This window comes from Ochotona princeps, chromosome X (assembly GCF_030435755.1).
Source record: "Ochotona princeps isolate mOchPri1 chromosome X, mOchPri1.hap1, whole genome shotgun sequence".
NCBI classification, from domain to species: Eukaryota; Metazoa; Chordata; class Mammalia; order Lagomorpha; family Ochotonidae; genus Ochotona; species Ochotona princeps.
The window spans coordinates 59,887,051-59,912,814 of record NC_080865.1 but is presented as its reverse complement, the minus strand read 5'-3'; the positions used below and the strand labels follow the sequence as shown (position 1 = coordinate 59,912,814).

Here is a 25,764-nt window from a genome sequence, read left to right as displayed (position 1 = left end):
TCAATCATAATTTCCCATTTTTTAGTTCCAAAGAGTTGAATATGTGCAACACCATTTTCAAGCTGAAGCTGCACTGATGAGAAGACCTGGCTTTAATATGCTGAATCCTGTCTGTGTAGATAATAAACCAGCTAATAAAAGATTAAATGGAATGAGATAACAAGTGTCCTTCTGAACTAAATGACTACAATTGACTGAAAATTCACTATGTGTGGAATAATTTGTTTAATAATTTAAGGAGTGTCTCATACAATTCTAATTATTCTGAGATGTATTATCCCCGTTTTTCATGAAGGAAATTGAGACTTAAAAAGTTTAAGTCATTTTCCCAAGAATATACAACCAAAACTGTTAGTTCTAGTGAAAATTTTAGTAGGCATTAATAGCACCCACCAATATATTGGAGTCATTTTTTCTTCCAGATACACACAAAAATTCATTTCTTCACTTCCTTGAAGTTACAAGAGGCTATGCAAGTGCTTTTTTAGTGCAGCAAGATGAAAAATGACACATAACTTATGGATGATGCATGGAAATGTTGGTTCTCAAGTCTCCAGCTCTGTATTCCCTGGTTTCAGTGGAGCATGGAGATGTGTATTGAGATGACAACATTCTTAGTGGATCCTAGTAATGATTTTGCGGAACACAAAGCACTCCACAACTATCTGTTCCTCACTCTAGTATCAGCATAATTTAGACAAGTAACAAGAACAGGAACACTTTTACTAATTTGACTTATACAACTGAGATGTAGAGTTTTTTGATTGCACTGAATAACCTAGCATATAATCTTTCAAATTTATCTGAGAGGCAGATAGAAAGCTCCCTTTCACTTCCCATATGCCTGCAATGACCCTTCTGGGTTGAGCTGAAGAGAGGAGCCAGGAATTCAGTCTCCCGTGTAGGTGACAGGGATCCAAGTATTTGAGCCACCATCTCTTGCCTCCCAGAGTGTGCATTAACAGGAAACTGGAACTGGAATGCAGTCAGGACTCAAACCCGGGTATCCTGATATGGTATGCAGACATCCCAATCAGTATTTTGACAACTAGCCCAACCCCCACCTCTTCAAACATAGTCTACCTTGATTGACGAACATGCACATATTTGAATTATGCCCTGTTCTTCCACTTTTTTTGAATTAGCTGTTAGACAACCTAAAAGCACACAAAACTATTACATTTTTACCATGAATAATTGGTTACTGATTATTTTTACTTCTTCAATATGGTAGTGAGAGTCAAAGGAGTTTTTGGTTTGGGTTTCCTCAAAGAAGATGAAGAAAATCACATCATGACAAAGGAAATCACCTTCCATGTACGCACTATGCTGCAGACACATGAACACAAAATCATTTTACATCATATATTTGATTTGAGAGATGCCAGGAGAAGGAAATACCTATTAGTCTGTGGATCTAATCTCCTAGACAAAGCAGCCTGCAGGCTCAATAGCATTCATTGATACATGTATTTTGTCAAATCCCTAGGGCTTGAATGAGTCAGTGTTTAATTTACAATGATAGATATCCTCAACTAATTGACAGATTGACGTGTAAGTTCTGGTACAACCAGTAATCACAGTCCACCTGAACATTCTTTTTTTTTTTTTTTGAAGTATAAATGGCATTTTGGGACTCAGCCAAAACATGTGCTTCTCTTTCTTTGCATGAATGTACCATAAAAAGTCATCTAGTGTAGTAAAATAAAAGTTAAAGCACCTCCACATTCCTGTAACAAATTTAGAATCAACATTTAAAAATCTTGTTTATGACAATGGATTAATCTTAAATGTGGCAAACTACTTGGTTATGGCTCATCTAGATCTGACTATAATGAATAAATTTATTATGGAACATTACCATTCCAATGACAACTTCTGGTAGAAACAGTCAGTCTATGTTGCTCTATTAGCCATCATAATGTGAGTGTACTCATTCTTTCCAGTGATGTTTGACATGAAATATATGAGGTTTCTATGGGCAACTCTATTCAGGGTGCAGAAAAATCAAGTCATCTTCCCTGTGGATTTAACTTTAAATATTAGCAGGTCTAACTTTATTTTGCAAATACAATGGGTTTCTAAGCATCAAGCTTTGAGAAACATTTTAAATATGCAACTGAAATATTTCTAGATAAAATCCAATTTCAATTAAATTCCTACAAAGAGGCCCATTTCTCCAAAAGGGTAGGTACATTGTTATTAAGAGACTAGTGTGCCATTGTCTCCTTTAAATTCTAATTTGGCATACATGTCCTTTATTTTCATATTTTTTCTGTAAAATACATTTTAATTGACTCATCTTGTGATTCAATTCTGAAGTTCTGCTAATGTCAAAACACCAGGCTGAAGTGTGTGATTTAGAAGTAGCAACTGAATCGAGAGGTTGAAATAAAGCCAAAGTATTCTTTGGAGGCTCAACAATGCTATCTGAAGCATAGTATTCAAGGCATATTTTTAAGTGATTAATCACTTCACTGTGTGCATAGAATATCTCTGGTGCTCCATTTCAAAGCTCTCAACCCTATCTCTCACTCCATCCATGTCCAGGTTAAGCAGTGTCTCATTAACTTTGATCAGCTCATTGAAGATGCACCATGAAAGCACCTGGCTTAAAGCCTATACAATATGACTCTTGCTTCTTTGACACTGCAACACAATCCATGTGGGGAACTTGCTAAATTCTCACATAATTGTCAACTAAAAATGCAACAATGTTAGTGATTTACAGGGTAAGCTTTGATGAATGAAGAATGATCAACATTTTGTTACTCTTACTGAGAAGCATTTCCTGTCTGCACCCCAAGGTCCTACAGCAGCAGTCAATCAGTTCTCTCTGGGAGTAGCTACTTTGGTAAGTTGTTCCTGAACTGGATTTGTCACACTCACTGTCACAAATACTGCCATGCCTTCTCCCTGGATCATATTCCCAAATAAACCATATTTCTGGTTCCAGTTTTAGGTAAGCTGAGGCCAAGAGGCCAAATATATTCATTAATTAAACCTAGGCAAATTCTAAATCTTTTTTACAACTTTCTAATTGCATGCGAAAATATCCAATCAGGATTCATGAAAGAAATCTGTGACTTAGCAACCTTTTTGAAAACAAGAATAGTAACATAGAATTTACTCAAGATAAATGACAACAGGGATACAAACACATATGCTAACACGTACATCTTTTTTAATATTTTTATTTGGAAGGAAGATTTACAGGGAGAAAGACAGTGAGAGAGGAGGATAGAGAGATCTTACATATGCTGTTTCACTCTGCAAATGACTTCAATGGCCAGAGTTGGGCCAATCCAAAGTCAGGAGTCAGGGTCAGACTTCTTCCGGGTCTCTCATCCAGGTGCAGGGATCCAAGGCCTTGAACCACACGTTGCCACTTTTTCTAAGTCATAAGCAGTAGGCTGGATCAGAAGTGGAGCAGCTGGGATACAAACTGGAGCACATCGAGGGTGTGGATACCAACAGGCAAAGAATTAGTCTGCCATGCTACTGCACTGGCCCCAAGATACACATATCAAATAGATGTTTATTTATATATTCATTCATAGAGTAGTTCGGTATGCATTAAGTAGCAGGCACCATGCTGGGTGTTTGGACTATAGAGGTAAATATAACAGATATAATCCCTGTATTCATGAAGCTTACAAATTTTAGGTCTTATGGTGACTAGAGACAAAATTAAGAAATTTTTATCAGAACAAAAATGTAATTCTTTACTTGGAACATCCTCTATCCTCACTGCAAAACATAGGTAAAAGTAGAGACAGAGAGGGGAGATTACAGTAATTAATAAAGCCAAAACTCATGCCAGCAATAAAGAAGACTATCAACAAAGTAATTGAAGCCATTCCAGATTTGGTTGTGATGTATCACAAATTTAAGTCTTCCCTGGAAAATTCATCTGTAAATACTTCTGCTTGTGGACATTTTGCTAAAACAACATAAAACATTTCTTGTCAATGCTGTTCTCATCAGGTGATTACCAGCCTTGACTCAGAGAGTTTTACCTCAATGAGGTGTTCATCACCTACATGAGATTTGCAGTTATACAACCAAAGACACAATTACTCAAGTGACTTCTTGAAGAAGCAAGAATCTGATGCATTCACGAAATGCTCTCGCTATCCAGATTAATTTGTGTCTGGATTTGAAATAACCGTTGGGTTTGAAATAACCATTGCTTGCTTCAGGAAGATCTTTGATTTTCATTTCTTCAGTGACACATTCGTGATTCATTAACACGTTATTTATCTTCATGTTGTAAATTTTCTATATTTCCCTCAGTTTTTGCTTTTGTTCCATGGCTTTTCATTTAAGGGAATGTATAGAAACTGTTGAATTTATCCTGACAATAGGATGCTGGACTCTCTGTTATTGTCCATATCTACAATGTTGCAACACATTTAAATCACCGAATGATGGACTTGCGACTGATTGTGAAGGAATACTATTGTAATGACATGGGGGAAATTAGTGTGGCGGTGGGAATTTGGGGAAGGAAGAAGGGAAATTCTATAGCCTGTGGAATATCATGGAATAATGAAATAAAGTTTTAAAATAAATTTGTATGTAATTAATTTTAAATGTTAAAACAATAACTGTTAACATAATTCTTACATAAGTTTAAAAATAAAAATACAAAAAACATACTCTAAAAAAAGAAATAATCATTTAAATTATGCATCCGTGCCCTGGGATTGGCTAACATTTCTCACACTTCAAACACTGCCATCTCGTCTCAACCTCACGTAACTAACAATGCCCAGTTTCTGAATCGGTTAAGGAATTTAGATCTTCTTTTCAGTGCTTCATCTCAGGGCCCTTCAAGAGTTCAAAAAGTAAGATCAGGCAAAAGGAAATGGGAAAATTATGTAAAAGTTAATATATCAAAATATAACAAAAATAATAATAAATGACCTAAGGCTTGCTTAGAAAGCAGAACTTTGTGGTTGGTTCTTCTTTCTCTTCATTAACTTCTTTGGAAGGCAAACAGACTGAGCAAGGAGGAAGGGAAAGAGCAAGAGACAGAGATCTTTATTTTGGTTCACTCATCAAATGGCCAAAATGGCCTGGAGCCAGAAACTCCATCTGGGTATCCCACATGTATGATAATAGCCTAAGTACCTGGGCCACCTTTTGCCATCCCAGGCATATTACTAGGGAGCTGGAATGGTAACAGAGCAAGCATAAATCAATCTAGTGTTCGTATATGAAATTCTGGCATCACAAGTTTCAGCTTAACCAGGTTAAGCCACTACCTACAGAGCAAGTATCCTGTATGCCTGTCAGTTCAGATCCCTACTGCTCCATTTCTGTTCCACCTCCCTGCTAATGGCCTGGGAAGATTAGAACCTGCACCCAGGTAAGAGATCAGAAGTTTCCGGTTTCGGCTTAGCACAGCTCAGCTATTATGGACATTTTGGGAGTGAAAAGTGGATGGGAAATCAACCTCTCTCCCTCTCTTTATCTCTCCTTGTAACTCTTTCAAATAAATAAATAAATAAAGAAATAGAAATATTTTATGTCAAGATATTTTCCACTGTAGGAGATCTCTAAATGCAAATGTGATAAATAATAATTTCTTTCAATTTGGTGCTACAAAATACTGTTAATTGTTTTACTTGTAATTTATGCTTCAAAACAAAATAAGGCAGATATTATCACTGTGTTTTATAAGGGAATGGATGATTGTGAAACTATCTATATAGCGCCCGGTGGCGTGGCCTAGCGGCTAAAGTCCTCACCTTGAAAGCCCCGGGATCCCATATGGGTGCCAGTTCTAATCCCGGCAGCTCCACTTCCCATCCAGCTCCCTGTTTGTGGCCTGGGAAAGCAGTCGAAGACGGCCCAAAGATTTGGGACCCTGCACCCGCATGGGAGACCTGGAAGAGGTTCCTGGTCCCGGCTTCGGATCCGCGCGAACCGGCCCGTTGCGGCTCACTTGGGGAGTGAAACATCGGATGGAAGATCTTCCTCTCTGTCTCTCCTCCTCTCTGTATATTTGGCTTTCCAATAACAATAAAATCTTAAAAAAAAAAAAAAAGAAAGAAAAAAGAAACTATCTATATAAATTTGCACAGGTAGACAGTGGCAGAACTGAAACTTGAATCTAGACTCTAAAGAATGTGATTGATATAAAAGATAAATGGCAGAGATATAATGTATAAAAATTGGTAAGTTATAAAAAATAGTTCAAAGATTAATTTCAAATTTTAAGACATAGCAAAACTATTTTGAAAAAAATTTAGGTTGTGAAAACAAAGTGTTTATATGGAATATTGATAAATAATATTTAAGACCAAGGTATATCTTTACAAAGTTGTTGAATATAACTGACGAAGACATTTACAAGATCACTTGAAAAAATTGCTAGATAATTAGATTAAAATTTAAATATTCTTCTAATGAAAAAAAATCTGCTCAAAATCCATGCTTAGTTTTTTTCATGCTATGAAATTTTTTGTGAGATTTAAAGTATCCTTTTATTCTGGTCTAAGAAGTAAACGGCTCAAAAAAAAAAAACAAAGCAAAATTTTATTTTATTATTATTTTTAAAGCTTGTCATCTACCATTACATAAGCACAGGGATCCCCACTCCCCCCATTTCTCCTCACCGCCATTATTTCCCCTATATAGTAGTATAGTCCTTCAACAACAGTCACAAGTCCATCATTCTGCTATTCAAGTGTGTCATGGCATTGCAGGTAGAGACAGTGGTGGAAAATCTAGTATCCTGTTGTTAAGACATATTTAGCATCTTCAATGGGAATCCTCATCTTATTCAGAAGTAGAGATTCATACTGCAATGTATCTTCTATATCCAGAATACTAGTCTACATCCTGCAGTTTACCTGTAAGTATATGTGTGTACATGTTTACCTATATGCCTTTTTTTGCATGAAGATTGCCTTTTATTCTTAAGGTTCCCATTAATAGTAGAATCAACAAAACAATGGAACAAATCAAGACACAAGACTGTTGCCCAATTATTCTGCATGCATCTAGTTTGTTTATTTGTATGTTTCAGTATGCAGTGACTCAAGAGTTTTAGCGTTGACTTAACTTTCTTGAAAATGTGTTCTATTAATATCAAGTCCAACTTTACAATAGAAATACCCTTAGGTAATTTCCCAAGGCATTGATTCATAGTACATCTGTTAGTTTTTTCTTGCCAAATACATTTGTGTAGCTATTCTTGTATTCAGTATTCTTTTATGTTAAAACGTCACTCTGTTAAAATGTATGTATATATAGAAAGCTAACATATTAAACATTTTACAATCATTGACAATAAATTAATGAACTTGCTTTTGATCAGATTTTTCCCTCCAAGCAGTCAAGCTGACATCAGGTAAACATAAAATGTTGATGTGTTGAGAAGAATAAAGAACATATTGTAAGAAAGATGGAAGGGATGAAGAAGGCTGAGTATGTTGTCAAGCAAAGCCACAAAGCATTTGTGAACCCAAAGAAAAAATGACTATGGCCCAGCACAGTGGCCTAGCAGCTAAAGTCCTCGCCTTGAACTAGCCTGAATCCCATATGGGCACCAGTTCTAATCCCGGCAGCTCCACTTCCCATCCATCACCCTGCTTGTGGTCTGGGAAAGCAGTCGAGGACGGCCCAAAGCCTTGGGACCCTGCACCTGCGTGGGAGACCTGGAGGAGTTTCCTGGCTCTTGGCTTCAGATTTACAAAGCACCAAACGTAAAGGTCAATTGGGGAGTGAATCATCATAAGGAAGATCTTCCTCACTGTCTTTCCTCCTCTCTGTATATCTGCCTTTCCAGTAAAAATAAGTAAATCTTAAAAAAAAAAAGAAGAAAAAGGGACTACTTTGCAGCTTTGCTCAAGACTTTCACAATAACACAATGAAAGTAGAAAATTGAGCAACAGCTGAACTGGGTCCAAAACATACATGGAAACAATTTAAAAAAAAAAAAAACGATTCCTTCATTTTGTTATCCTGTGATTTGCTTTTGTGTTTTCTTCCAAAATTACACTTTAGAAGAAATGTCTTTTTAATTCCAGTTTATTTGGAATATTTGTTAAGTTACCAAGGAAGATCTGTGCTCAGATCAGTCTGCAATAATGAACTTTAAGGATGGTCAACAGAAGAAAAAATTACATATTGTCCATTTTGAACCAACCTTACTAGGTTACTTATTTTTCTGTTTGATTTAACTAACAACAAAACGATTATATTATAGCTACTTAGCTTTATAAAAAATTAGATATAACAATATATGGGCATTCATGTCTGTCACATTTAATGTAGCAACATAATTGAAAAATGTCTAAAAAGTTGACCTTGTCTCCCTGGTACTGAAATTTTAGCACTTAATCAATTTACTGTATTCTAATAAGTATGTAAAATAGAATTTTCTTGGAGTCCTATGGAGTTGCATGATTTCCAACAGCTTGGAAAGGGAAAGAAAAAAACATAGGTTCATTAAGGAACCTAGGATTTAAATGTCTTCCTCATAGATTCTTAGCACCAGGTCATATCATAATGTTCAGAAGTCTCATAATTATGTATAGATAGTATCAGAGGTCAGCTCCACCAGGAAATGTGGTTATAGTGCAGCGTGAAAAAAAATTCTCTGAAAGGAAAAAGAAAAGGCACTGTACTTTATGAAAGGAAAAAAAATCATGACTAGCATCCTGTTAGTGTTTCAAGGTCTTTTCTTTCTGGCTTCGTTTACAGAAGATTTGATATGGTATAGATAACATCACGGATTCCAGGGCTTGATTGTCTTGGTATAAATCCCGTTTCTACATTTCACACATATCTGCCATTGGACAGTAAATTCTCTTTGCCTCAATATTCTCATCTGTGAAAATGGGATACTATGCATACTAGTCTCTTATTGGTATTACAAAAATTAAATAACTAAAAATGAATGAAGCCCTTGGAGCAAAGTCTTTCACATAGTGAATACTGTGTTAGGTATCATTAAGATTGATTTTTCATAGCAACTACTATGATCTTGAAGCTTATGTAACATGGAATCCATATTTAACAAAGTCCAGTTAACATAGCAATGAAATTTATGTTTTCTCATTTAGATGAAAATTGGCTATCAAAAATGTAATCATTAGATTATCCCCGGAATTTCCAATGAAAATCAAATGAAAGAAACAATTAATCTATGATACCTGTGTGGAAAATGCAAAAGTGATAACATGTCACATTTAACCCCTGAGAAATGCACCTAATACAGTATATATATTGCCATTTTATTTTTGAGTCAGAGTTTATAGGGGAGGGATGGGTATTGTGGTATAGTTAGTTAAGCCATTTCATGTAACGCCTTACATTCCATGTTGTGATTCCTGGGTTTTTAATCTGCCTCTGGTTCTGATCAAGCTTTCTATTAATGCACATCTTGAAAGCCAGCAGACGGTTCAGTTATGTGAACCCTTAGCACCCATGTCGGAGAACCATACAGAGTTCCTGGTACCTTGCTTTAGTGTGGTCCTACCCAAGTTGTTTCAACCACTTGGGAATTGAGCTCGCAGATGAAACATCACTCTCACACCTTTTCTAACTCTATTCCTTTCTCTATACCTTTCAAACAAATAAAAATGAACTCTAAATATTTATTGTGGAAACATGAAAAAAAGAATGCATTTTAAATGGTCATATACCACGCCTTTTTAAAAAATAGTTTGGAACAAAATCCAAATCCAAACCATCATTAAATTGGGGGAGGCGGATCAATTAAGCCATTTTAAAACATCCACTAAAATCACTTATGTTTTGCTGTCACAGACACAAAAAAGGATTGCTACTTGGGCTGGCACCTTGAGGTAGTAGGCTGCCATTCCATATGGATGCCAATTTGCTTTCTGTAACTCCGCTGTTCAAATACAAACATATTTTTTAAAGGATTGCTTCTAACATACATATATATGTAAAGCACTCATTTTTATTTCTCCCTCACCCTAGGATACCAATCATCCTTAAGATACCTTCTTTAGCAATTCAGATAAGAACCTATAACATGTTAGTGGCTTTAAAGATATAGGATGTTCTTCATATTTTTCTTTTGAAATTCTTATTTATTATTTACCACAGCGGTTTTCTCTAACACGGTTTTCAGGACATCCGTGTATGACACAAAGATTTATTAACAATGGAGGAGCATTTCTTGTGTTCTTTCCTTTGTTTCAAGATTTATTTATTTATTTTGAATCCTAGAGTTGCGGTACAAGCAGAGAGAGACAGAGAGCTATTCCATCTGCTGGCTTGCTCTCTAAATAGCCACAAAAGCCAGAACTGGGCCAGGCCAAAGGCAACAGCCAGGAGCTTGATCTGGGTTTCCTCCTGGGGGCAAGGTCCCAAGCATTTGGGCCATTTTCTGCTGCTTTTGCAGGCACATTCAGTGAAGAGGATGGGAATAGAGCAATACAGAACTAACCGGCAGCCATATAATGCTCCTGCATCCCAGGCAGAGGCTACATGGTAGAGCTGACTTCTGTTACTTTTCAATCAGGTAATACCTGGGAAATATATAGAGAAATTGTCCATTCCTAGAAATCAATCTTACTTGTCTCCTGTTAATGTATAAATATGGAATCAGTGAATGCTGTAACATATTTATTCTATGCATGTCAAACTATTCGGTCTCCCTTGATTATCTTTTATCTTTTAGGATCTCTCTGCCAACCTTGCCCTGGCCCACTTGGAAATATTGAACAAATAAAGATTTATTTATCTAGCATAAACATGGGGACATAAAATTGTTTAAGATATCCAAGATGTTAAGAGATATAATGACACTCCAAAATTATCCAAAATATCTGAAACTCAATATCCAAAATGTCTGACAACAGTTTCTGAGATAGACAGGATAATGGAGGGAGTGGGGAGAAGCAAATGGCTAAAGATTAAGCACTTTGGGGAGGGGGAAGAGTTTCAAATTTTGACTCCCTTATTTTGCATGTTGTTGGCTAATTACTGAATATCTACATACACCACTTTTTAAAAATTTTTCATGATAATGGTTTCATAGGCACAAAGATTTCCCCTTCAAACTCTACCTTTCCCCCTCCAGTGTTTTGCCCCGTATTACTATAATAGTATAGTCCTTCCTCAACAGTCACATGTCCATCATTCTGCTGCATGACATTGTAGGTATAGACAATGTTGGAAAGCCCAGCATCCCATTGTTAAAATATATTTAGCAGTTTCATTGGGAGTCTTCGTTTTATTCAGGAGTAGGGTCAGATACTGCTTCTTTTTATGGCTTCCCACTATGCTAGTCTCCATTATGCAGTTTCTCTAGATGAATATACATACATCACATTCTTTAGCTATGTAATGCCATCAAAAATGATATCTATTACCTTATCAGACTTAAGGAAAGATTAAATGAATTAATACAGGTAGGAAGTTTTGATTACTGCCTGATACATAATAAGTAGTCACTCGATAAATATGAATCATTGTTATTACTGCTGACTGAGGAGTTCAAGGGTTTTACGATGCTGAAAGGTCTCTATGGATCGTCCAAAGTAGCATCTTACATAACAACCCAAAGCTGCCAGCTGCCACTGAACCTCTGGTTCAGTGTCCTAAGGATATTTGTAGGTCTTCCTACTAAATGCTAACAACTGTTTTTCTTTATCAGCTATTCAGCATTGTAATTAGACATAACTGTTACAGATAAGTTCATGCTATTTTTCTTTAAGAATATTTGTTTAGAATTGTCTTCTTAGAGACAATGACTTCTGGTAAGTGAAGAGTCAGCATAAAAGTCAGTAACCATCCCGTATGGGCGCAGCCCTATTCACAAAGCTCAAGGCAGTACTGCTTTTCTTTATACAATGTGATTTGCAAATGAGCACTGAAGATGTTTTTTCATCTCAAAAGAAATGAGTTTTCAGAGGAAGTCAACCTGTACCTAATAAGAATTCCTCAGTCACAGGGTTAGTATTTCTTTTCTGCCACATTCCTAATGTTAGAAAGGCATTTAATTCTATGATATCTTTGCTCAATATCAGTGTCGCATGTGTCCTTTCCTTTACTACTCCGTATTTTGTAATGAAGGCAATAGCCTAATTAGCCTCTACCTCAAGTTTTTTTTCTCATTCAACACACCATGTAGGCCTTTGTCTTGTCAATCTTCCCCAGAACACTACTTCTAGCAAGTTACTTTCTAGTACAGAATCTCTAATTCTAAAAAGTGTCATCCTTGACCTACCATTCCAAACCCTCTAGTTTCTACTAAGTGATCCAGAGAGGCTGTGGAATTGGATTTGTTGCATAAGTCTAAGGAGAAATTCATTTTTAACTGAGCACAGAAAGCAGAAAGAAAGTTGTGTGAAGAATCTCTTAAATCCTTTCAAGCTTTCTTGCTGGGTATTAGACCTTGGGCTAATTTGCTTTCCAGGGTTATTCACAGCAACAGAATGTAAAGCAAAAAAAAATAATTCCCACCTGTCTCCACAAGGGAGCAGCATAACACCAACAGTGGAGGTGTGTAGCCGGTAGGTTTTCTGCAGAGAGGAAAGAGGAGTGAAAGCATGGCTCCAACCATATTTTCCCATTGAGATGACAGTCAATGTCCCATAGGTCAAACTCAAGAATCACTCTGAGAGCTTTGTAGAAATTGTGAGATATCTAGTCCTCATTCGCAGGAGCTTTTGATGCAGTAGTGCTTCAAATTCACTGCAAGATAAAATATTAGATCAGCCAGAATTATGCTCTTCACCTCAATATTCAAACCATTCTTGAAGCTATTGCTACTTATAAAAATCATCCCTTTTCTCCATTTTGCATATGTGAAAATCCTTTCCCTCCTTCAAAACTTGTATAAATTCAGTGTTCCCATTGATGCTTTTTCAGTTACTTCTTCCATATAAATCAGTGATCCTGATGCAATGCATGAGGTGTGGAAAGTTTTCAGGGCTTGGAAAGGGGTGTTTTAGGGGAATCATGATTCAGTTTGGGGAAGTTGGCTGGAAATGTAGATACACGTTTGTAGTGAGATTCTCCAGTAGTTCTTTCATTTGGGAAAACTAATGAAAGAGCTGGAATCTGGGTAAAACATTTGTGAAATAATCTGCATCAGGCCTCCAAATATAATGGATATTGAAAAAAATCCTAAAACATGGACTGCACCCCCATAGAGTCTGGTTTAATTACTAGGTGTAACCTAGGAACCTAAATTTTTAAAACCTCCCCAGGAGATTTTAATGTGTATCAAAATTTTAGAGACTTTTGCATTAGAGCAATGTCATTTTAGATCATCAACCATTGTAAGTCCTGAAACAGATCCAATCCTCCCAGGGTCTCTTGCCTCTACATTACAAATAAAGCTCAAACCCAAGCCCTGAATTCTTCTCCACCCCATACTCTGCATTCTTTTCAAGTATGTGGCCCACAGAGAGGAAAGCCCACTGAGTCTGAAAAGACCTGGAAATGCTAGCTCATTTCTACCCCCAGCCGCACAGGACCCTTACCTGGCTCCTGCTACATAAGCTCAGCTCACAAATATATTCTTGCCTTTGCCCTGAGCTTGCCCCTTATGTACATCAGCATTTGGCCACCTCTGTGAATTTAATTTTTCTTTAAAACAATTCTTTCTGAGTTTGTACCCTGTCTCCTCTCTGTTCAGTGCCTCTTTCCTAACAGGAATCATAGGGCATCTGTGTTTCTCCAGAAGGAAAATAAGTTTCACAAATTTTCATGACAGGATCTAGTTTTGAAACTTGGAGTAAAGCACCTAGCAAAGCGAGGCTTCCACGCTGCATAGAGCTTTGGAGGAAGAAACGCTATAATTTTTAATGCGTAGTTTTCAAAGAAAAGGCTCCTGAGTCTTTGAGAAAGACATTCCTGGATTGTAAAACTGGCAAGAAGCTTTTAGAAAGATTTATATCTGAAAATGGTAGAGGAACTATCTTTACCATTCCAAATCTTTAAAGTAAAACATCTTGATGGAAGTCAAGGGCCCAGAGTTGGGTCATAGTCTTGCTAAAGATTACTGAACTATGGCAAATGAAAACTGGGCCCATATATGCAATTATAATCTCCATTTTGCAGAAAAAGACATTGAGGGTTCGATAAAGCAAGGATCTTGATCAAAATTACACTGCTGATAAGTGTAGAAATCACTTCAAATCCCATTCTTTATTCATGTAACTGCAAGTTTAAACATTTTGTGATACTACATTTTCATTCAGGAAATGGTTTCTATGGAACTTTTAAAAGATGAAGCAGTAGATCTTTATATACTAACACACAAAAATGCCTAAGAGATTTTTTTTTAAAAAAATAGAGAACTGTTGGTTAATATTTTAATCAAAACACAATGGCAGCACTTAGACAAAAATGTTGCAAAAGACAGTCACTTTGTCTCTCTGATTCTCTGCGTAAATCCAAAGGAAAATTGAAAAGGGGAAAAAAGGCAAACAATGGTTATTTTGAGGGTATTAGGTGAACAGAGGAATTGACATTTTTGGTATAGTAGGCTAAGCCTCTACCTGTGCACCAGCATACCATATAGGTGATGGTTCAATCCCTGGCTGTGTGATTTCTGATCCAGCTCTCTGCTTGTGGCCTGGGAAAGTAGTGGAGGATGGCTTAAGTCCTTGTACCCACATGGGGTACACATAAGTTAGCTCCTGGCTTGAAATAGGCTCAGCTCTGGCCATTATACTCATTTGTGACGTAAATCAGTGGATGAAACACTCTTTTCTCTGTCTTCTCTATAAATCTTTCAAATAAAAATAAAATAAATGTTTTTTTTAAGAATTTTAGTTTCACCCAATTCCAAATTATTTAATAATCTTGCTATTTGCAATAAACAGGGTTTACTTTCACATTTAAGGAAGTAGAAAAAAAAGGAGAAAAGCAAAAAGGAAGGAGAAACATAGTAGAAAGAATAATATTAAACAGAAAAATGAGTGAAAAGATAAGGGTACAATGAAAAGGAAGAGTAATGCAGATAAGAATAATTTTCAAATGCCTTAGGGAAGAGAAAGGGCAATGAAGAAAGGATTATGGTGAAAGAAGTGGAGAAAAAAGAAACAGAAACAACTGAAATAAAATGAGAAATTTTAAAACTAAAGAGAAGAAGATAAAACTAAAGAGAAGAAGTAGGGATAAAAAGGGAAAGAAAATGAAATTTTGAAGCATAAGCAAGGAAGGAAAGCAGGAAGGAAGGAGGGAAGGAAGAGCAAGAATGACAGAGGAGGAGGAGGGGAAGGAAGGAAGGGCAGAAAATCAAGTGAAAATTCACATATTAGTATGTACCATATACCTGTTGGGGTTTGACTCATTTAAAGAAAGGATTCTACCAAGTGAAAAAACAATTGTTACATTTTTTTCTTTGAGTTAGGGGAGTTGATATGTGGAGGATCTCTCCCTCATTAAAAAGGGAAAAGAAAACAGAACACCTGAAGGTACCAGAATTTGAAATTGACATTTTATGATCTAAATGCTGTTTATAGTTCTTTTCTATATTCCTGTGAAACAGTGGTGTTTCTATTTTTTAAATTGAATTCTAATTTAATTAAGCATTAAGCCTGTAATTATAAGGAAAAATTGAAGTGTGCTTTCACAAAGATTAAAAGAGAAAACCAGGAATGAAGTAGGACAAAGGGAGGGAAATATTGGTATGTTTTTAGAATTGTAGCTATGGGGGGGTGTTGGGATGGTGGTGCAGCAAACTAATCCTTCACTCTGTCATGCAGGCATCCAATATGGCCACTGGTTCAAGTCTTGGCTGCTCTATTTCTTATCCAGCTCTCTGCTTATGACTTGGAAAGGCAGTGGAGAATGGCTCAAGTCCTTTGGACCCTGCACCCATATGGATGACATGGAAGAAGCTCCCGGTTCCCAGGTTCAGATCAGCTTAAGTCTGGAAGTTGTGGTCACCTGGGGAGTGAACCAATGGATAGAAGACTTTCTCTCTGCATATGTCCTTAAAAGTCTGCCTTTCAAATAAAAAGAAATGAAATAAGTATTAAAATTGTATCTATGAAATACATTAAATTTGTTATGTATATTCATGAACATACTGAAGAAGAAAGGATACTTCAAATTCTGATGATATCTCAGGTGGACATGCAAGAATAGGGTTTAGGAGCACCTACGCCTTTCCAGCACTCCAGGGATGTCTGGTTGCTTCCTCAGTGTTGCAAGAACAGGTAACCAGTAATGAGCAAGGAGCTGTGCTGACTTTACACGTGTTAGTAATTTTCCTAACCATAAGGATTTATCTGATCTAGTCAGAAAAACCTCCCTACTCCTAATAAGTATTTATATTTCCTACCTCTTGTTGATTCATGTAACTAAAATCATCTCTAGCCTTAGGTGATCCAAGTGTAGCTTCAGTCTCTCTGATTTAAATATTTTCTTCTAAAAGATAAAGGTCTATACTTTTTTAAACTTCATTAAGGAATGATAAAAATAAAAATCTGTATGAATATAATATGTACAGTATGATGTTTTGATAGATGTATACATTATAATGTGATTATCGACAAAGCTAGTTAACATTCATTCCACATAGTTACCATTATTTTGTGATGAGTATATGATAAATCTATTCATTTAACAGATTCCAAATACATAATACATTAAAATTATACTATAGCCACATGCTTGATATTGAGTCTTCAAAGCTTATTTCTATTTTAACTGAAAGTGTCTATGCTCTATTTCCTCATCCCACTCTCTCTAACCACCATGTTAGTCACTGCTTCTGAGTTTGACTATTTTAGATATCTCATGTGAGTGGGGTTAGTTGTATAGGTTTGTATACTTCACAATAGGATATTCCTCTCAAACACCTCTGCTCGTAACTCAGTCAGTTACACAGTGCTTAGTTCAACCACATTTATGAAGCAGCGGTGCTCAATTAGTTTTTCTCCCAATTTTCGCCAGGGAGAAGCCGCTGGGGTGCAAATATCTTTCCAAACAGGCACTCAAAGATATACTTCAGTTTAAAATTTTATGAAGACCATGAAAGGGTTTCTTGGGAATGCCTATAAAGCAGTGGTTCTCAAAACTGACCCTGTCTTTGAATCAACCTTGTTAAAAGATTTGCAGGCTTCACATGGCTCTCATTTCACATGAATAGGATGTTTTCTTTCTTTGGAGTACTTACTAATCAGTTTTATAATTTGCATATGTGGACAAATAAATGAAACAAAGATCAATTATTTTACTAAATATAATTTAATTATGCAGTCATTTATCTACATTTTTTAAATGTACATCATTCTTGAAAAGTTGTAACAAAGTAACATTTTAACAATGTTTAAATTGAGAAAAGATGCTTCATGGGGCATGAAAAGCATGAAAAGGATTAGATGATAATATCCGGTGCAGTGTCACAAAGACTTCTCCAAAGAATGAGTAGTTCTTGTATTTCATATTTATTTACTCTTGTCTACATTATGCATATCTTGCCAAAAAATGTTTAAGAATATTATGCTACTATATTTAAATTATCTGTGATTGCTATCTAATTCACTGGTTTTGGTTGTAATGGTCATTTTTTATTCATTTACTGTTTGTAGCCATTATGTGCATTTGCACTAAACCATTTACTTTTTGCTTTTTACATGTTAAACACATTTGATGAAAGGCTAAGTATTTAGTTATAATTTAAGACTGAAATATGGTGTCTCAAAGGTTTAAAAAACAAAGTTAGGGAGAAGTAAGGAGAATGGGAGAGAAGGAAAAAGGGAATATCATTATTTTCTTAGAATTGTATCTACAAGGCATATTAATCTCAAATCCTAATTAGTATAACTCTATTATAGAGACTCTAATATGTAGGGAGAAAAAATAATCGTCATTCCTTATATTAATAATATTTTGTCTCCAGAAGTCCAAAAATATTCAACTAGACCTGATGCAGAAAGAATAGTTTTGTTAATTGGTATGTGTGCATAGATGTATGATACTTTAAAAAATAGGGCAGCCTTATAGAAGAATCAGTTAGTAGGTAACAGGCATACACTCAATATTATTTATATCAATGAAAGAAATGTACAAAGTTAAAAAAAACAATTGTATCTAAATCATATTGTATATGGTAAATACTAATTAAACATTTAAAAAATAAAACAACAAATGAAAGTTCAAATTAGGACATTCTTGTTCATCTTAAATGCTTTCGAGATTGGTGATAGCTCTACCAGCTGATCCTCTGTCCACAACTGTCAAGATCCCATACAGGTATAGGTTTGTGTCCCAGCTGCTCTGCTTCTCATCCACCTCCCTGCTTGTGGCCCCGGAAAGCAGCATAAGATGGACCAAAATCTTGAGCTTCTACACCCACATGGGAGACCCAGAAGTCACTTCTGACTTCAGATCAGCTCAGCTTCAGCCATTGTGGCTATTTGTTTAATGAACTAGTAGATAGAAGATATTTCTGTCTCTCTTTTTCTCTATAAATCTGCCTTTCCAATAAAAATAAGCAAATTTTAAATAATTGTAGCCCAAGAAAGTGTGAATTTGTAGTAAAAATATGCATAAAATATAAAGAAAAGGTGATATGGGCATGTCTTTAATAGAATGGGTTACATACCTACTAAAATCATTGGATTCAAAGAAAAAATATTCTGTGGAAACAAATGAGCATAGAGAGAGATGTATCAATATTAGTATGGACCTTTTTATTTGCAATCATTATATTTAAAGAAAAAAAGCATGGGAAAACAGATACTTAGATAACGAGATAGATAAGTTTCATCACAAATGCAATGATTCCTATAAAATAAATATACTTCAGAAAGCAACCAGCAACATTAAGCCATTTACTTTGGTATCTAAAAATAATTTTTATGATTTATTGTAATATTAGTCCATAGTTAGGAGTATTCACCAAAATGGAATATTGCCTACTTACAAGTAAACCAACCTGACTAAAATTTGGGAAACAAGAGTAATCTATGGAATAATACTTGTCAGGCCAAAGTTGTAATTGGCTGAAGGTCTTTTAAGTGAATGGGAAACAAAATGTGCAACCTGTGAATAGCCATACGAAATTGCAAGGGACAGAGAAATAAAAGCTGAGCAGACAGGGAGGAGGAAAACTATTGCAGGAAACTCTGAGCCTGGAAAAGCAATATTGAGGGAAAAAATTATTGAAGAAGCCAGTAATCATTTATGAAAGCTTTTAAAAAGAAATTTAAAATTCCAGGTATTTCTGTTGAAATGTTTTTGATGACTAGTGACAGAAAATTGATTTCACATTCTTTCAAACAATGAAAAAAATGTATTGACAAAACTCAGTTGGGAACACCTAGGGGCAAGCCTTCAGGCGGTTTTATTAGGCCCCATAGCTTGATTTTTCAGAATCTTTCAGTTCTATGTTATTCCACATGTTAAAATTGTTTTTAAACTCTTCCTCCCTATAGCAACATGGCAACAGCAGTTGCGGGGTTTACATTAACACACAACCCCATTATATGAAGTCCTATGCTTCATTTGGAATCAATCTAAACCAATCATGATGTCTAGAGGAATGCTACATATTTGTCATTTTTGGTGAGCATTTTTTTGTTTTTACCATGTTGTATAAGAAGTGACGTTGTGTTAATTGTACTATCCTTATCATTGCTTCCTCCTGAAATTAAAATCAATCGTATTAGAATTACAAGACTGCCAAATCGTGACAGAAGGATGGAATGGATGCTGTAGAGACAAACAAAACAAAACCAAAACACACTTTAATGTAGACTAGGAAATATGATCCTGAACTATGTATCTGAGAATAAAACTTGAGAAGTATCAGTTGCTCATAATCTGATCTAAGAGGAATTCAGACTTAAGTAACATGCTTTATAGACAATTAAACGATTTGAAAAAGAATTGGACATATTATAATGAAGTACAATGATTATGAAAACCTGAAATTGTATTATAAATTAAAAACTTATTTAATTATAAAATATACTATACAGATAGATCATGTGGCCCAGCAAATGGGATACCTACATCCATACTGGAGTGCCTGAGTTCAATTCTGGTACCTACCACTGACATATGAGACCTCATTGAATTTTGGACTCTTGGCTTAGAATTCACCCACCTGTGGCTGATGCAGGCATTTAGTAAGTTAACGCATGAATGGGAGCTGTCCGTGTCTACCTGTTTCTCAAACAGTATATATGTAATGCAGCACTTTAAAATAAGCTGAATTAATTACATTGGTATAGTACATAAAATAGTTAATAATCATTTAACTAGAAAGATAGTTGAGTCACACCATTGAAAATCATTTTATTTATTCACAAATCAATTGCTTTCTATCATGTACACACATTTAATGAAGTGGAGAGTTAGTAGTTATGTGATGTTTTGTGCTACTTAAAATGAAAATACGTGTAATACAAGAGCTTTAAAAAGTTCTAAGTTATTGTTATCTGACACTCCTCATTAAAAATATCTTATAAAATTATGTTCAGGATGTGTGGGTAAGGTATTCATGAAAAGTCCCCAAGATACTTTAAGATATATATATATATATATATATATATATATATATATATATATATGAAGTATTTTAAATCAGAAATTATTGTATTTATTTAATATATTTTAGAATGAATATCAATGGCTGTGTTAAGTCTATCTCCTCAACATTATTTTACTTTTTCCAATAATTCTCCATATAATTTTCATTTGGATTTTTATACCTTTTGGATTGATAAAAATCAGATTTACAAATGAATTTTTGGTATTTTGTCCCTGGGAAATAAATGTTCACTTATCAAACATAATTAAACTCCATTTTGCAGCTTCATGTATATGAACTTTGTATGCCTAAGAAGAATTTTAGTGTATTGATAATACAGTAACACAAAAATTGCAAAAAGTAGTAAGTTACTGTTATATTCTCTTGCAATGTAGTTATTTTTCCAAAAGTTTATTTGAGAAACTATAATTTAAAACTAATGCCAATGAACAACTAAGATATATTTCAGAATAATACTAAAATGAGATTCATGAAACATCATGACATGGAATTTAGAAACATACTGCTTTCCTATTTCATCTTCATATTATTGAAATTAATCGATTGGACAGTAGTTAAAATAGTGAGCACTGGGTACCAACATGCTGCAGCATTCAAGTCACTCTCTGTGATGCTGGAATCTTATATGAAATCTAGTTTGTGTAATACCTGCATTTTTATATTCAGTATTCTACTAATGCACCAGAGAAAACAGCAGAAAATGATCCAACTACTTGGGTCCCTGCACCTCTTTATGCTGAACCAGCTGTTGTGGCCATTTGGAGACTGAATCAGTACATGGAGGATTGATCTCTCTTTTTTTCTCTCTCTCTGACACACACCATCTACTATTTTTCTCAGTAACTCTACATTTCAAATAACAAAATTAGAAACAAAACCAAAAATGTGAGGCCTTTAGTTAAACGGTCTTGAGTTCCTAACTCTATCACTCAGCAGCTGCCTGACCTCTAGCAAGTTTATTTACTTCTCAGAAATTTAGATTATATGTATTATATATTAGGAATGATGGATTTAAGTTATCTCCATAGATTTGGGGAGAATTAAGTTAAATAATTTACGCTGGCATATAATTCACACAGTTTCTTTGGCAGTTATCCTAGAGATAACTTTCTCCATATGGTGTCGCATAGAGCTTTCTTATGGTAGAATAACTATATACATTTCTGTGTAAAATTACCATGAGGTAATATTTGGAAGTATAAAATTAAATATTATCATTCTTGTTTTAATGATATCCTTTGGTTTATATTTTGTCTCACAGGGAATTTTCACGCATAATGAAAGTACCATGAATTACTTTAACTTGTGATAAATCCAAAAGTAAACTTAACAATTTGAGGTCATGTGTATACTTTTTAAAACCTTAGTTTCATAATTTTGGAATCATAGGTTGCCACAGTAAAACCACTGCTAAAGAAACTGTGTCATGAAATTTTAATACCTCATTCAATAGTTTAGTAGCTTTGGACTATTAGCATTGAAAGAACTCTACTTAATGTCCATTAAGAACATGATGAAATTTGAAAAGTCTTTTTTACTTTACACAACATATAACAATTTAAATCGGGTATATCAGACTTATATTAAACCACATTCACTTTAATAATGTTTTTTCCAAGCAACTAAACTTTAAGAAATTGTTTTATATCTCTAATATCATTGTTTCTTTTCAGAGAGAAACACTATCAATTTATTCTTAGAGTTGCACAAAAATCTCTATTAAATAATACAACTTTTACAAGGTACAGCTAATATTTTACTTTCAAGACTTTCTAGGCTTTTAGCTTAGCGATCATTTAATATATTATTAGAAATGAAGTTACAGGATAGGGTGCTTTCCATGAACCATACAATTATGAATAAATTATTTATTGAGAGAAAATAAATCAGTAAATGCCATATCTCCAAGTACAAATTTAGTACTAACTCAGTTTAGTTCATAGTCCTACTGATTCCTGGAAATCTCATTTACACACAGTATCTCTTAGAAAACATTTGAGTCTCAAATTTTACTTATATACAAAAGTACATTTTATCTCTCTACAGAAATATTAAGACCGTAGACTGTTTTGGTTTAAACCTTTAAGAAATTTAAGTTAAGTACATTAACTTAAATTCTAGATATTTGAAAGGCAGACTCACAGAAATAAAATGACTTGTTCAAGATCTCACAACTGCAGTTGCAAAACTAATTTGAATTTGTGTGCTGAATTTCTTTTTCTTCATCTGAAGTGATTTCAAATGTCTAGTTTTTATAAACTCCACATGGTTAATATCCAATACTACTTTATTTTTACTCTTTTGAGTAAGAATTAAATGTTTTTCCTTCTACAAGCTATTACTCATACAAGAAAAAAAACATTGAATGTGAATTTTTTCCTATGTTTTCTTTTTGAAATTTTTATCTTTGTGGTCACTGTTTCATAGGTAGTCTCCAGTTGACATCTCTCTGAATGCAAAATTCACATGGACATAGATGTGTTGTGAACTTGAAACTTCTTAATCCTGGTCCCTGCTAAGTTTTATTCTTCATATTACAACCAACTTCATAGTTAGATATCTTTTTACAAGTTATTAATATAAGTGTGGTGGGGGGAGATGGAGGGAAAGAAGGGAGAAAAAGAGAGAGAGGAGCAATTTCCATCCACTGATTCAAGCACACACAACAGGCAGGGCCGGGTCAAACAGCAATCAGGAGTCAGGCACGCAGTCCACTTCTACATAGGTTGCAGTGTCTCAGCTGCTTGAGCTGAAACCTTCTGCCTTCCAGGGTACTTTGGCAGGAAGCTGGAATTGAAATTGGGGCCTCTACTTAAAGCCAGGCATTCTGACAATGGAATGTGAGCGTCTTATGCACCATCTTAATAACTGTGTCTAAAGCTCCCGCAAGTAGACGTTTTATCTTTTCCATTTTATATGTGAGAAGATGGAGGTCCACACATGATAAGAAATACAACCACGGTTCTTCCACCTTCTCCCACCTTTCTCCTTCACTCCGCCATCGCAGTGCGTGGCTTGGAGTCTTCTTCGCCATGTCTTCTCACAAGACCTTCAGAATCAAGAGATTCCTGGCCAAAAAACAAAAACAAAATTTTCCCATTTCCCAATGGATTCGAATGAAAACCAGCAATAAGATCAGGTATAACTCCAAGAGGAGACACTGGAGAAGAACCAAGCTGGGTCTATGAGGAGCTGCACTAAAACAGATGGAACACATATTTTGTGCTGTATCAACATCACTATCTTCTTTACTGTATCAAGCTAAGGATACCACCATCATATGGACAGCTGGACATGTTTGATTGGGGCCCCTTAGTAATGGGTTGGCTCAGTAATAAATGAGACATTAATAAAAAAAGAAATACAACCACAATCATGTTGCATTTAAGCATATTTGAACATTGTTTTTCTTACACATCCCTGTAAAACTGCATATAGATTTATTTGTTAAATACCCCACTATACAATAGATACTGTTTTCATCTGTAAGGAAATAAAAGCTTGCTTTACAATCTCCCATCTTCAAAGAAATTACAATATGGAGAATGCATATATAAATTATATATACACAAATATCCCTTGGAATACAATGTTATATAAATGACACAAATCATGGCAGAATTTTATAGGAAGGAAGAAAACAGAAAACATATACCTAGCATTTAAAAAATTTATTGTACATTTATCATGTGCTAGACATTTTGTTTCCATAAAAATTCAAATCCATCTAAAACTTCAATGATGTAAGCATTTTTGCCTAATTTAAAGTAAGGAAATTGATACTGAGGTTTAGGGGAGACTGGAAGAGGGAAAATAAAAAATGTGCATTGTTACCACTTAATTAAATATTGTGACTGTAGGGAGTTAGTATTAGAGAATAGCATGATACAAAATTATAATGCATAGTAGGCAGAGTTGAATTTTGAAAATGTCATTCCAAAAGCATTGGAAGTAATTAGCTTCAATGTCAAATACTTCAATACTTTCATGTGTCTGAGCCCAATAAATGCAAAAATATTGCACAACTACTCTCAGCCATATTTGATTTTGGAAGCTAAACAATACTACTGGAGTGATGGCAGTGGGAATAAAGAAAGGGAAAAAGGTTGAGATGTCAAATAAGATAATACTTTCACATGTGTAATTGGATAATTGAGTTTCTATTTGAATTCACCTACCTCTGGAGATTATTGCTCATGGATATTTACAAACTGCAGACCTCAGAGCATATGTACTTTAAAGAAATTATGTGAATAATGGGCAATAGGAGAGTTCTGGCTTGCAAATTCAATGATAATGTGAATGTATTGATTTTATACTCTAGGGAAGTAAGAGCTACCACTTCTCAGTGAACCAAAACTCAAAGAAGCAATCTATACTTTAAAGGTCAGTTTTACATACAAGCAGGAGACCATTGTCCATGTAATAGAATTTACTATGTATTGTGTAAAAGCCTCATGCCCCTAAATCCACTTTATTGAATTCTCTATTATTTAATTACTATAGAATCATTCCATTGTGTTAAAATACAGTGCTAATGGTACTAATCTGGTAAAAGTCATCTTGCAGGCACATCATAGATTGTTCGTTAACCTGCTAATATGAATTATGCTTTTAAGATTATCTAACAAGTTATAGAGTTGTGTTCTCCAGTACAGTGCTACTATCTGTTAATCACACTTGCACAAGTGCTATTTGGCACTAATGCCAGAGACTGTCATATAGTGTAATGTGGATTATAATGTTTCCATAATTGAAAACAAAAGTTTTGTTGGATAGTGCTGTTCTTTTTTGTTGCTATTCTTATTTTCCATTATACAATTTTGTAGGTAGAGAGCTTACCAGTTGTTCTCTTTTTCCTCCCTCCCAACACCCCTCCTCATTTCTGCTGTATTATTACAAATGGATATTCCTGCAGCTGTGGCCATAATTTCAACATTCTGCTATTTACATGTGTCATGATTTTGTAGCTATAGGCAATAAGAGAAAATCTATCATCAAATCGATAAGACATATTTAGCAGCTTCATTGGGAAACCTTCCTTTATTTTGGTTTAGAGATGCATACTTTATCACTTCTTCATGTCCTGGTGATCTAGTCTCCATTATACAGTACACTTATAGATAATATACATATATATACACTTAGATAAACAAGTGTATATATAATCATGTATACATATATTTTACATATTATATATATAATAAATAAGTAAACAAGTGTATTTATTTATTTTGTATTTTTCATGA

General features: G+C 34.8%; 1 protein-coding gene across 1 annotated transcript; it reads left to right on the top strand.

The window, feature by feature from the left end:
- Positions 1 to 23,510: 23,510 nt before the first annotated feature.
- Positions 23,511 to 23,849, top strand: LOC101516864 (large ribosomal subunit protein eL39-like). The gene has a single exon (XM_036497882.2). The coding sequence runs from the start codon at positions 23,548 to 23,550 to the stop codon at positions 23,701 to 23,703; it is 156 nt and encodes a 51-aa protein (XP_036353775.1). The 5' UTR covers positions 23,511 to 23,547; the 3' UTR covers positions 23,704 to 23,849.
- Positions 23,850 to 25,764: the final 1,915 nt, after the last annotated feature.